This window comes from Alligator mississippiensis, chromosome 9 (genome assembly GCF_030867095.1).
Source record: "Alligator mississippiensis isolate rAllMis1 chromosome 9, rAllMis1, whole genome shotgun sequence".
In the NCBI taxonomy this organism is placed as follows: domain Eukaryota; kingdom Metazoa; phylum Chordata; order Crocodylia; family Alligatoridae; genus Alligator; species Alligator mississippiensis.
This window is the reverse complement of record NC_081832.1, coordinates 41,035,108-41,047,691: the sequence shown is the minus strand read 5'-3', so window position 1 is coordinate 41,047,691 and position 12,584 is coordinate 41,035,108. Positions and strand designations below refer to the sequence as shown.

At 46.2% G+C, this 12,584-nt stretch overlaps 1 protein-coding gene across 1 annotated transcript in view; it reads right to left on the bottom strand.

Annotated features, from left to right (window-relative positions):
- Positions 1-8,816: 8,816 nt before the first annotated feature.
- The window catches only part of LOC132243210 (protein diaphanous homolog 1-like), a 34,374-nt gene continuing 30,606 nt past the window's right edge, over positions 8,817-12,584 (bottom strand). Inside the window, exon 10 of the mRNA XM_059733341.1 lies at positions 8,817-11,634. Coding sequence (XP_059589324.1) covers positions 11,474-11,634 — 161 coding nt within the window. The 3' untranslated portion in view covers positions 8,817-11,473. The remainder of the gene's footprint in view (positions 11,635-12,584) is intronic.

The window sequence follows — 12,584 nt, the reverse complement described above, 5'->3', positions numbered from 1 at the left end:
GTTAAGTCCCTTTCCCCTTGACTTCCTTGTATTCTAACCCAGAGCACTTCAGTGTGTCCCTCATCTGACCTTGTGCTACTTGATGAGGATGTGTATTCCTCCTTGATGTAGAGCGCTACACCCCCCTTTTCCTCCCTGTCCTGTCCCTCCTATACAGCCTATAGCCCTTGATAGTCACCGTCCAGTCATCCGTTGGGTCCCACCACATTTCTGTGAGCCCCACTATGTCTGGCTTGGTGTCAGCTAGCAGGAGGGAAAGTTCCTCCTTCTTGTTCCCCATACTATGAGCATTTGTGTAGAGGCATTTGAGGCCCCCTGAAGATGTCTCTGGAAGCTCTTTACCTTATTTTAGCCCCGCATATTAAGAAATGGACTCCAAAAATGCCATCTCTTTGCAAGTGAAAGAGAGCTGCTTTTGTGCAGCATCCCTGCCTCATTTCACCTGCAAGGATGAGATTCAATAATTGGTTAAAACAGAATTGAGATGAATTTGAGGTAATCAAGTCCAAAATTGAAATCCAGCTCCCCACCCCCCCATCCCGAAAGACTCAGCTGCTGCCAACTCTGGAGATGCTGAACTCATCAGGTACCTCCTTTTTTGACTGCAAAATTCTGCAGGTGCCTACCGTTCTACTTCTGCACATGCCCAGAGCTGCACCGACTGCCGAACATGACACTTCTCACTACCTACACCCAAGTGTAACATCTCTCCATTTGTCAGTGGCTCGCAACCTTTTTAGACTCAAGACACCCCTGAATAGACTTGAGGAACCTCTCAGACAATGCCAGCTTAGTTTTCACTCCTTTTTGACTACAGTAAAATAACAGGTAAGTTTTTCTGTTGCAAAGAACTCAGAAAGACTAACTCTTTGAAATCTCTGGTTTTTCTTGTGAATCATATTTATAAACTTAACAGTGCTAATATTGTGTGCGGCACCCTTGCAAGGATCTTAAGGTGTGCCAGGGTACCATAGAAAATCATTGGTCCAAGTCCTCAGATGGGTCTGATGCAGTCAGTAGATGTTCTCAGAACTCCAGTGAGAGACATTGGCACAATTGGGGCCTCTCACAAAGTTCAGTGGCATCCATTTTATTTTTAAAATGGGTCCAGAGGAGGAAATACTGCCAACCACCCTTCACAGAATAGTCTAGTAGTTAGGTGACTTGCCCTAGAAATGGCAACCCCAGGTTCTATTCCCGTCACAACCCAAAGTTGTGATTTTTTGTTTGTGTGCGCTTCAGCACTGCTAAATTATGTTCCCACTAAATTGCAGCTTCCTTGCACGGTGGAGTTCTCTGCTGCAGAAGAGAACCCCGGTGCAATGGAGAATTTCCCGCCAATTTGTAGGTTTCTTTGCATGGTGCATTTCTTTTGCATCTCAGAAATGCACGGTGCAAAGGAGTTCCCGCCATTTGTATGAAGATTCGTGCCACGTTATTGGCCGATTCTAATACATGCACAAGTGGCGGCTAGCGATTGGCTTGCTAGCCATATAAAGAGCTTGGGTGATTTCCGCCTAAGTTGGAGGACTCCACGAACATCAGGAGAAATTAGAGAACTCACCAGGAGGAGGAGACTTCACGCTGTGTGAAGATCTCTAAGTGCTGCAGATCCTTATGGACCTAATGCATTTCTTAAGAAGGCAACAGAGGTCTAAACATCCTCCGGCCTCTCCCCGTCGCCGAGCGCAATCCTAGACGTATCCCTTTCCTGCATATTAAAGATTCGAACCCTCGGAGCTTTAACAACTCCAGGGCCAGAGAGCCGAACCGAACCCACGGAGCTTCGACAACTCCGTGGGAAAGAAATTACCGAACCCGCGGAGCCTTAACAACTCCGGGGCCAAAGAACCGAATTTGTCATAGTCCTCCAACAAGGATTTAAGCGGAGCTGCACCTGGAAACTGTCCAGCCTACACCGTGACCATCTTGGGTGTAAGTAAATAATCTTTAAATCAACCATTATGCCTCCGTGACTAATTCTAGCTCGCCCCCGGTCTTCTCTGACCCCGCATGCCCGGGCTGCTGGCCACAGCCCGCGTGTGCAAAGACGGGCCCGGCTCGCCCCCGGCCCGCACATCCCCCACTTGGACGTGTGCCCTAAGCTTGCCAAGGCAGGAGACAGTCCCCCCTGTTGAACTGAAGCCACTACAGGCAGGACTGAGTAGTATAATTTCTGAGATGGGGAGTCCCGATTCCTGCTCCCAGGACTGTACTTCATCCAGTGATTGTTTAATATAACACACACAAACTATCCTCAGTGCAAGGTCCAGAGTCCCCTTCTCAAGCGAGTGCTCTTGCTATTGGGCCACAGAGCATAGTTATGCTGCCCTTTGCACACACTCAGGTGCCATGCATCTTGCATTCTTGGCTGCATAGTGACCCAGTTTCAGTTAGAAGCATGAATGGTGCTCTCCCCACTCCAGCCTAGCCCATAGGAAGGAGACTGAGAGGGTTCAAATGCACACCTCTCGACTGAAGAGGGAGTACTCTAACTTATATGCTATTGTAAGGAGGTAGGCATCATTGCTACTACCTCCTCCTCTGAAATCCTTGGCTAAAAAACAAAACAAAACAGAAGGAGCCTTGCTCAGTTCTTTGAGAAAAGTTGTAGGCACCTGCAATCAGCAGAAGAGTATGGACTCTAGATCCTAAGTGCATAAAGTGTCTCCCTGCAACTCTGACTCAGGACCTATGCTCCAGAGAGGGGCAAGAGGTAAAACTGTGGCAGCTTCCTCAGGTCAGTGCAGCCCAAATTCAAAGTGCCTAAGCATCATGGGTCCCTCAGGCTGCATGCCCTGCACATGCATGTGCGGGTGGGTGCTCCACCCTGATGCATCATGCACACAGGCAGGTGCCTCTTACCTCACTGCGCTGCATACATGGGGGTGCTCCCCCACTCCACTGCACTGTATGGACAGACAGTCCTCCACATGATGTGGCACTCTGCCTCCTCTTCAGCTCCCTGCAGGCTCCCCTGTGGCATTGCACTGCACAGGTGCTCTGAGCCTGTGCTGCCCCACCCCCTAGGATGGAGCTGTGCAGCAGAAGCTGGGAGAGGGAGGGAGAGCCCCAAGACCCCAGCTGCTGCTGCATCCAGAGTGATAGGGGCAGCAACATCTGGGTAGGAGCTCAGGGGCTCCATGTTAACTCTGGATTGCATGCAGCCCATGGGCTGCCAGATGGACAGCCCTGCTCTAAGTGGCTAAGTGGTTCTTTGCCCTGTCTGTGACTTTTGGGGTGCCTAACTCTTCCCTAGGCACAATGTAAGGAGCCAGGATGCTTAACACAACATCCTGGATTACACTCTGTTGGGCAAGCATCAAAAACTGAAGCCCTGTAGCAACTCACCTGAATATGCTTAAGGGTAAAGATATTAGCTTTGCTTTTCTGTGTCCTTGTGACAAAAATATTTAGCAGCATTTGCAGATTCATTGGAATATGACTGGCTGCTTCATAAGCACTTCTGCTATGGCTTTGAAATTGCAATCTCTGGGCTGTCAATCATTACCATAGTGCCAGCACTACCCCAGCCTCCAGATATTAACTGATAGGATGCAACCCTTAAATTTGCTTGATTCTGTAGCTATAAAAGTGTAGCAGAATTGATCCAACATAAACTCCGCTTCATCCAGAGTTAAAATTAGGGCAACTCAGCTAACTTGTATTGCTACAGGCCTGTGGGATCTAGAATTTTGAAAAGGGGTGGAGGGTGCAGATGTAAGGTACATTATCACATATAAAACACCACACATTTTTCTCCAGTTAAAAATAAACTAGAATTTACTAACATTCTGGGGGCCTAGGGCTATATTATTCAGTTTAAGATTGAAACAAACAAATATAACTTAATTGGAATGAGTTGAAAACAATCTGCAGGGCTGTGAAATGGAAGCTTCATTACTAGGAGCAGCTAACAGCAGAGTTGCAGAACAAAGGATAGCTTGATTGGAAGAACATCAAAACCATTAAAAAGAAGAGGATTGTTTATATGTGTGCAATGAAGAGTTTAAGGGACTGGGTAGATTATGAGGCATGGAGTCAATTGACTCCCTCAGTGCTGCCTCACTAGAAATGTTGCTGCTACTGCCAGGCAGTTGCTTTTAAACTATGGATGAAGCAGGAATCAAAGGGGAGAGAGGGTGTAAGTGCACCAGTAAGTATAACAGTATAGGCATTAGGGCTGCGTGAAATTTCGCCAGCTGTTTTGAGCTCAAAACAGCGAAATAGAAAGGAAACAAAAGGTTTCAAAACAGCTTCAAAACGAAATGAGGGCAGTTGAAACATTTTGAAAGTTTTGAAACGTTTTGAGTTTTGAAGCTGAGCTTGCTTGCAGCTAAAGAGAAACTAAGGAGAGGAAGGGGGGAGAGAGAGGAAGGACTGCTCTGATATTGACTGTGGAGCTGGCCAGTGACTGTGATCTTTCCCTGAGGTCCCTTCCAATCCTAGTGCTCTGGGGGAGGGACAGAAAAACAGCATAAAAAGCATTGTTTGAACTGAGCTTTCTCTGTGCCTTCACACTTACAAGTGACACAGGTTTTGGTCTGAACAGTATAAGGTGCAGTTTCCCAGAAACCCCTGCATCCATCTCATCGAAAGCTGAGAGGCTTCACGGCCTCAGAAGGGGCTACCATCCATACAAGAAATGACAAAGTTATAGGCAGTTTCATGCTTCCCCATTATAGCCGATGGGCGAAACGTCAAAACAGCAAAACAGTTTTGACTACACGAAATGGAATAGTTCTTGCGAAACAAAACGAAACTCGAAACGAAACACTGTCCTGTCAAAATGGCGAAACAGTGCTGTTTTGCACAGCCCTAATAGGTATTTTGGTAGTGAATACAATGTTTTTGGACAGCTGCCCAGCAACATTAGACTCGTATCTTTTGGATTGAACAAAAGACAGATTGGGGGACCTATTTTTTCAAAACACTGAATTCAGGCTGTCCAGCACCCAATCCCAAACCTAGTTCTACCCAGCTTTGGAGAATGCATAGAAACTGCATAATCTGAACTTTCATTAAAAAATAAAAGGCTCTCATATTCCTGAACTGAATCTTCCTAAGGCAGCCACTTATTAGTGAAATTATATTTTAGGGTCCCTCCAAAAAAATGGCTCAGAGGTGTGAATGCCCACTACCCCAACTCTAATTAACATGTGAACTCTACAGATTGGTGGATAACATTATTTAAATTCCTGATTGTTTTGGCAGATGGAAGTGGGTGGAATGAATCTCATAGGAGTGGGAATTGGGAACTGCTGCATGGAAGAAAATGCAGAAGACGCACAAAGAAAGAGGGAAAGTGTCTCTTCTGTTTATGGAAGAGGTAGTGAAACAAAGGAAGGAAAAAAACACTGATCCTAAAGATGACCATATTTTCCCATTACGTGATGATGACTAAAATTACAGGTTTGTATTCTTGCCTTGATCTTTGAGCAAACTCCCATTGACAACAATGGAGTTTGCTGTGAAATGTCCGCTTAAGTTTATGCTTAGACCCACAATCCAGCAATACATATGGAATTTTTCCTTTTGTATGGGAGCCTGACACCCTTCCCGAGTGATTCCCAGCTGTGGAGAAGAATTCTAGAATCTCTAAATACAAGAACAGAGCCATCTCTCTGCTACCCATCACATACAGGGAACAAGGAATAAAACCTTAAAATCAGTGAAATTCCAGACACTCAGTCACCAATGTCCACAAAGCCCCACTGTACATCATTGTTGGAAAGCAATTGTGCCTCCTAAAGGGCCACCTGGAAACAGTCATATAATCCTAGCCAAACTTTAGGTATCTGTGAAGATAAATGTCTCTCATTTGGCTAAAGTCTGGCTGGAGAATAAATTCAAACCCAGTTGATTCAGAGGCCTTCATGGAGACAACCAACATACTTTTATTTACTGCACTACTTAAGAAGTATTTTGGATCTTAACTCCCATTTGCCACTCTTCCCCACCTCCCTTGAACTGGGAGCAGAGCATCTGTCTCCACAGCACTGGAGTGCCTGTCCTTTCCTTCTATACTTGTGTATAGAAGCACAGAAAGGAAGGCACAGAATAAGTCACTGTACACTGGCAAGTATTAGAACTTTTGTAGACCTCAGTGGGTGCACCTACACATGCATATTAATGCACAGCAATACACTCCAGTGCATGTCATGCTGGAGTTTATTGCTTTCAGGCGCTACGTTTACACATGCACCCAGGGCCACAGTATGTTGAGCCAGGTCAGAGAAGCCCCAGCTGGCAGGGAGTCCGGGGGTCAGCCTGCCATCCCGGCGCTGTTCTGACCTGGTTCAGAGTTCTGCAGAGTGGCTGGCTGGGGCATGAGGATGCTGCAGCATGGGGATAGCCAGCTGGCAGCCCCTGCACTGAAGCACCCTCATAATCTAGCCAGCCAGGTCAGTGTCTACACATGCACTGCTGTGCATGAAAAAGTTCTGCAGCAGGATAGTGCTTTTATTTACAAATACTAATCTGCTGCAGAATTCATTGGTTTCCTGCAGCCTAATAGGGCTGCATGCACAGATGGCGCATAGGAGTTGACAGTGTGCAGGCACAACTCTGTGTCATCACCACCCCTGCTGCTGCCAGGTGCTGGCTTTGGCTGAGCTGCAACCGTGCCCCACTGTTGGCACAAATTCGTGGGGGCATGTGCCCTCTGTGCCCACCCCCTTGCATCACCTATGACCACAAATGTAGGCACCAAGATGTTTACTGCAGAGCTAATTAGTCAACTGTGCAGTAAATGTCTCATGTAAATGAACCCTTAAGACCTGACTTAAGGGGTCATTGAGCTTAGCTTTAAGATTTGATCCATCAAAAAAAAAACAAACCCAAAAGCACATCAGCCAGACTAAGAAGCTGTACTAGGGCTTATACATGGTTCAAGGATGTGTGTATCACTGCAGTCACTTTTGCCCTGCTCTTTTTTGCCAAAAAACAAAGATCAAATTATTTTGGGCAACTTTGGCTGATTTTTTTCTGAGTCTTCCACAATTTAAATAGTCTTATGCGTGGTTTTTGTTTTGAGTGATTTTTCTGACAGGTAAGCATCTCAGCTGCTCTTCCATCATCATTTACCTGATAATGAGACACTTAATGAGATGCTGCATGTCCATAATAATGTTGCCAGTTTACTTTTCTGGAAGGAAAAACATTCTCAGCTTTTGTTACTGTTGTTCAAATTTAAAGCCTAGCTGCACCAAGTTGCCTAGATGGAAGGGCTAATGAGGGTCAGACAGTCAAAAGGTATTCCCGAAGTTGCAGTGCAATTCCTCAGCCCTAGAATATGATGCAGGGGGTCAGCCAATTGCAGTGCAGCTGGCAATAGACAGTTATGTTCCTCAGGCAGGGCTACAGCTCAAGTTTGACAGAGGTCATGTTTAATAACTGGAGTGCTGCAATCCAGATGTTTACTGTAACTACACTGTGGACTGAGAAGGCATCAAACAAACCATGGTAAGAAGTAGAAAAAGGTAAGAATCACAAGCAGCTTTTTGTACTCAAAATAACTTTTATTTTTCCATTTTTTTGTACAAATAGAGAAAACCAACATGTGCGGTGATATCACAGAGCAGCCAAACTAGCCACTCTTCCCCAGTTCCATAATCATGAAAAGGGGCTTTAAACCCAGGAAACCCTTACAGCACCGTGGGAGGCTCCACATGTCTGAACTGCATGTTGCTGAGCTCTTCTGTATTTGCCTGACACTGTGGCCTTCTGGTGTCCCTTGTGAACACTTGTATCCAGCTGCCATGATCTTACCCATATGAAGGAAATAAATCTGCCCAGGTTTAAGCTGCCAACATTTGAAGCAGCTTGCGTGTTCCCCAGACGGCAGTGCCTGTGGCCCTCTAACTTTAGTGGTTAAACCATGGCAATTCACACCCCTCAAAGCTAGCATTATCTCCAAGACAAACTTTGGGCTGTCCAGGACAATGATGCAGTAAAACTGACTGCCCATGTCTATCCTGTTTAGTAAAGTACCTGTTCTTTTCCAGGGGGAAAAAACTCATTGTGCTAGGGTGGGGAAGTCAGCAGCTAGCAGAGGCATAGCTCTCTGTGGTTAGAAGGTGGGGCCAATCCTTGTGTCCCACAAACCCTGGTGAAGGAACCTGATTAATTTTCATGTCCATTGCTTAGCCTCAAGAATCGGGGCAAATTTTCCACTTCTGGCAACCTGTGTTTTCCTCCAGTCCTATTACCAACTGCCTTGGGCTGAGGGAAAGGGATACAACCTAGCATTTCTTCCTTTCCTAGACTGAAAATTCAGTAATTTCTTTTCTCTTCCCTCAAGATTGAATTTCTGAGAGAAGAGCCCCTGCCTCCTGTAAAGGGACCACTTTGAGGCAACAGGCACCTTACCAACTCAATTTTTCTGATTCCCTCTGAAACAGTCACTAATCATGCACCAGTGGACCTAATGAAGGTACCCTAGCACGTGGGGATGGAATGGAATGAGAGACGTGGGGCTAAAGTATTGGAAAGCTGATTTCCAATATCTCATCCATCATAAAGTTGTGGCTGACTATGCACATTGCCACAAGCAAAAGAACTGTGGTTCCACGTGATGGCCACGAGCATACACATGCCTGGAACACTGCCAGCTTCCTTGTACACTGACCAAAACAGAGAGGAAGAGAGGAGTGAGCAGGCAAGTATGCTGTCCTGAAACTGCCCCTCCACATTTGCTCTAGTTCAGCTGGGGAACACAGCATCTGCTTCCAGGACACCCTTTGCCATTGTATCATGGCAGGGGGCCCAGCTATGCCATGCTGTTAATGAAAGGAAATGGGAGGCTGAGAACCCTGCACAGTTTCAACTGTTTATTAACATTTCAAACCAAATAATCAGAGCTGATCACAAGTCCCAGGAAACACCCAAAGCAGTTTGGAAATAGAATGGTCTTTTTTTAAACAAAAGTAGTTAACAAATAAAAGCTGCAAAACCTCTGGGCATGACACCTTTGGCTCGGGAGGGGAGAAGGCAGTATTAGACCTAATCTTTGGCAGCATCTATCCAGGCACCTGCAAAAAAAGACCTTCACTCCTTCACTTGTAGCATTTGTTTCTCCCTCTTGTTGGGGAGTAGCAGATACCACAAGAGTCCATTGGGGCTAATTTTCCTTTTATGCTCCCCAAGTTCCTCTCCCCAGATGTGCACCCCAAATGCTGCAGCCTCAACAACCCTTTCCTCTAAGCCCCAGACATATCCCAGAGTCTGCAGGCCCATTACTACTCCTCTGTGGAAGTGCCAAGGGATACTACAGGCAGAACAATACCCGTCTAATTTGCTAGCTGTCAAATGTACAGATGTGATTCTATCATTGTGACCCCAAGCTGCAAAGCAGGAATCTCTCAGAGAACGGAAATCTCCTGCAAGGCCCTGGGATGGCTATGCCTGAAGCCAGGGCATGGTCTCAGGCCCAACAGATCAAATAATTACACACTGTGGGAAGTGCACAATATTGGGGCACTCATGCTATACAAATGCATGAAAAGCCATCATGTTCATCCATTCCATGTGTATAGAAAGCTCACAGGTGCAACAGCTGAAGTAGCCGTGGAGATGTGTGCAAGGCCCAGACTACTCTGGACTATTAGAGATCACTCCAGCACTTAGACCACAATAAAATGTGTCTCCGTTAATATATTAAATTAGATGACACCAAAACCCCAGTAACACAGGGGCCCAAAGCTGAGTTTGCACTATTCACATTCCCAGCTCCTATACCAACAGATGACATTAAGGCAAGCAGTTGGGATGCTGCCAGAAAAGGGCTCCTGCCTGCTCCCCCTCTGCTTCAGGATGTCAAGCACAGCTCCACCCCTTGCTTGCCCAACATCCTCAGCCTGGGCTAGCAGCCCCTGGGTGATAAAATACATCATATTATAGATCATCTCACACCTGTGAGATAAAACTAGAGCCAGCATTTGAATTCCTCTATTGCATGCACATGATGGATAAGCTCTCCCTAGTACATAGGTGAAGCAGCCCCTCTAGGCAAGGGGACAGTAGCCACACACAGCGCAGTGAATGGCCAGCTCCTTTATGCTCTGGGGACAACAGAACGCAGTGCAGTGCTGTAGGTGGTTACTTCCACCATCCCACAGCTGGCAGCAAAATGCACATGGTGCACGGAGGGGACTCCAGGAACATGCAAATGTTTTAGGTATTTTCACTGTACATTAAAATTTCCTTTTAAAACAGAATTTGATACAAAAATAGATACATTTGCAAAGTGACTTCTTAGTCAGAAGGAGCCTCCATCTGTCTATCACCATGGCAAGGAGATAGGAAGTTCCTCTGCATGGCACAACACAACAGCTGAAGCAAGCAGACTTGATAAGCCTGGGTGGGGCTCAAGCTGCAGCTACAAGAGATTTGCTCCAAAAGATCATATGCTTTCCAAAGGAGTGTGCTGTGCAGACTGTACACTGCAGAGAACTGCAGCCCCAGCTTCATTCCAAGCAGAGGCTGCTTTGGGGCTGCAGCAAATGCTTTTGTAGGACATTGAGCAACACAGAACAATACACCTAACTTTTATTCTTCTTGGTTCCAAAACATGCAGAGGCAGCTACTGCACTAGAACAGCTTCCTGCCCAACAGCCTATCAGCAGTGAATACTTCACCTGTTTCCTCTTGAGTAATCACTGCTATGACATGAATTCCAGTGGCAGGAAGGCTCAGCTGAAGAGATGCTAGAATAAATATAACAAGCAGAAGAAGGATCTGGGATGAGCAGGACAGTGGCAGGTCCTGAGGGAGACAAGGACAGCGCTTCCCACCTCAGGTGTCACTTCCTTTCCTAGCATGTGGTAGAAAGAGGGCACAAGAGAAGGTGCTGGGTACAAGAACACAACCCAGCAGTTGGAGAAACTGAAGTTCAGCTAAACTGACCTACAAAATTTCCTCCCACATAGAGATGGATAAGGAAGCAGGTTGAGGACCTCCAGCACTGCTGGAGGTCAGTCTCGTGGGGAAATGGAGCTTTTGGCTGGCCTGGCTCAGCAGCAAGTCCCAAAATTAGAGATACTTTAAAAAGTTCGGGTTAAGGCAGCTTGTAAAGTTCCTGCTTTGGCAACACCCAATGCAGGGATATGTGTAGGTGGGGTGGTGGCTTCGAATCCCTCCCTCTACACCCCTTACCTCCCAGTATGCTCTACCATACTCCTGCAGAGAAAGGAGGGCTAAACCAGTGTCTCTCACCTTTGCTCTGAGAGCATGGCTTACATTCAGCTAAAGCATTATGCCTTGTAATTTGAGAGGCAGACTGAAGATTGGAGATGATCTAGAGAACGAAAACAAAAGGCCAAAAAGCTGGCACAAGCAGGCCTAAGAGCAAGAAGGAAATTACACTACCCCTCAGGCCCAGGCCAAAAGACTGCAAAGTGACCCAGTGTATTTTGCTTCCTTTGCACATTTTTTTTCAGTCCTGCAGATTTCAGCCCTAATCCATCACCCAGGTCTAGCTTGAACGGCTGATCATCTCCATGGCTTCATCATGGACTCCTCCATCAGCTGCCAACTCATTCTTTGCCATCTTGCGTGGTACTGCACTTAGCGCCTCATCCTTTGTCAGCTCCGAGGCTAGCAATGAGGTGACAGCACAGCCAGCTTTCCTGTTTGCTGTAAGAGAAAAAGACTGTGAGAAACTAGTTCAGGGATACATTGGTGCATACTTGCTTGGTTGCAGGTCACTGTCCTTCAGGTTGGCTGACTAGAGCTGCAATCTGGCATGGATGCCAGGGACTGAGAAGAACAGGCTGATGCATGATGTCCTGGAACAACCCTACAGATCTGCTGTTTCAATACAATTAAAGCATTCAGAGCCCTTGAAATATCAGGGGATCCTTCATAAAGGGCCTGGAGCCATGATGCATGTACTGCTTGAATGGGAGCAACATTTATAAACAGACTGTCCTATAACCCACAGGATGTAGCACAGAAAACCATGCTACAATTTCAGATAGCACAGGGATGGGCCACTTAGAAAGGAGTGTAATAACAACACTCTGGCTTGGTGGCATATGGGAGACTAGATGAAAGCGGGAAATGCAAGAATTAGCCATCCACTGCACAGGAGTCAGGCAAGTCATCAAGTGCGTTTTCAGAACTCATTACTTTTAGGGAGCTAGTTGAGCGTTGCCAGTATCCACTTTCTGGTCCAAAGGCTGAATGTTGGGAAGGGGCATGCATCCTGAATTAAAATAACAAATTTCAGAAGCTGAGTTTAAGGTTGTCTCTACATACTAGCAAGGGAAGTCCACAGAAGAGAACAAGACTAAAAGCTAGCAGTATCACAGAACAAATAACTCCCTACCTCTTGTGCTTGGACACTCTAAGGGGAGGCCTGACACACCCAGCAAAGGAAGAGTGGGGAAAGGTAACACACAATGGCCAAATGGAGGGTGCTATTTCCTGGTTCACTACAAAATTTTGACAGATCCTTACACCCCTTGTAATCCTTTCATGCCTTATTGTGCTACCTAGATATCACAGTAAAATGGAGAAACACCACCATCTTTCACCTACAAATGACATACGACATCCTAATGACACAATGTCTAGATATTGCA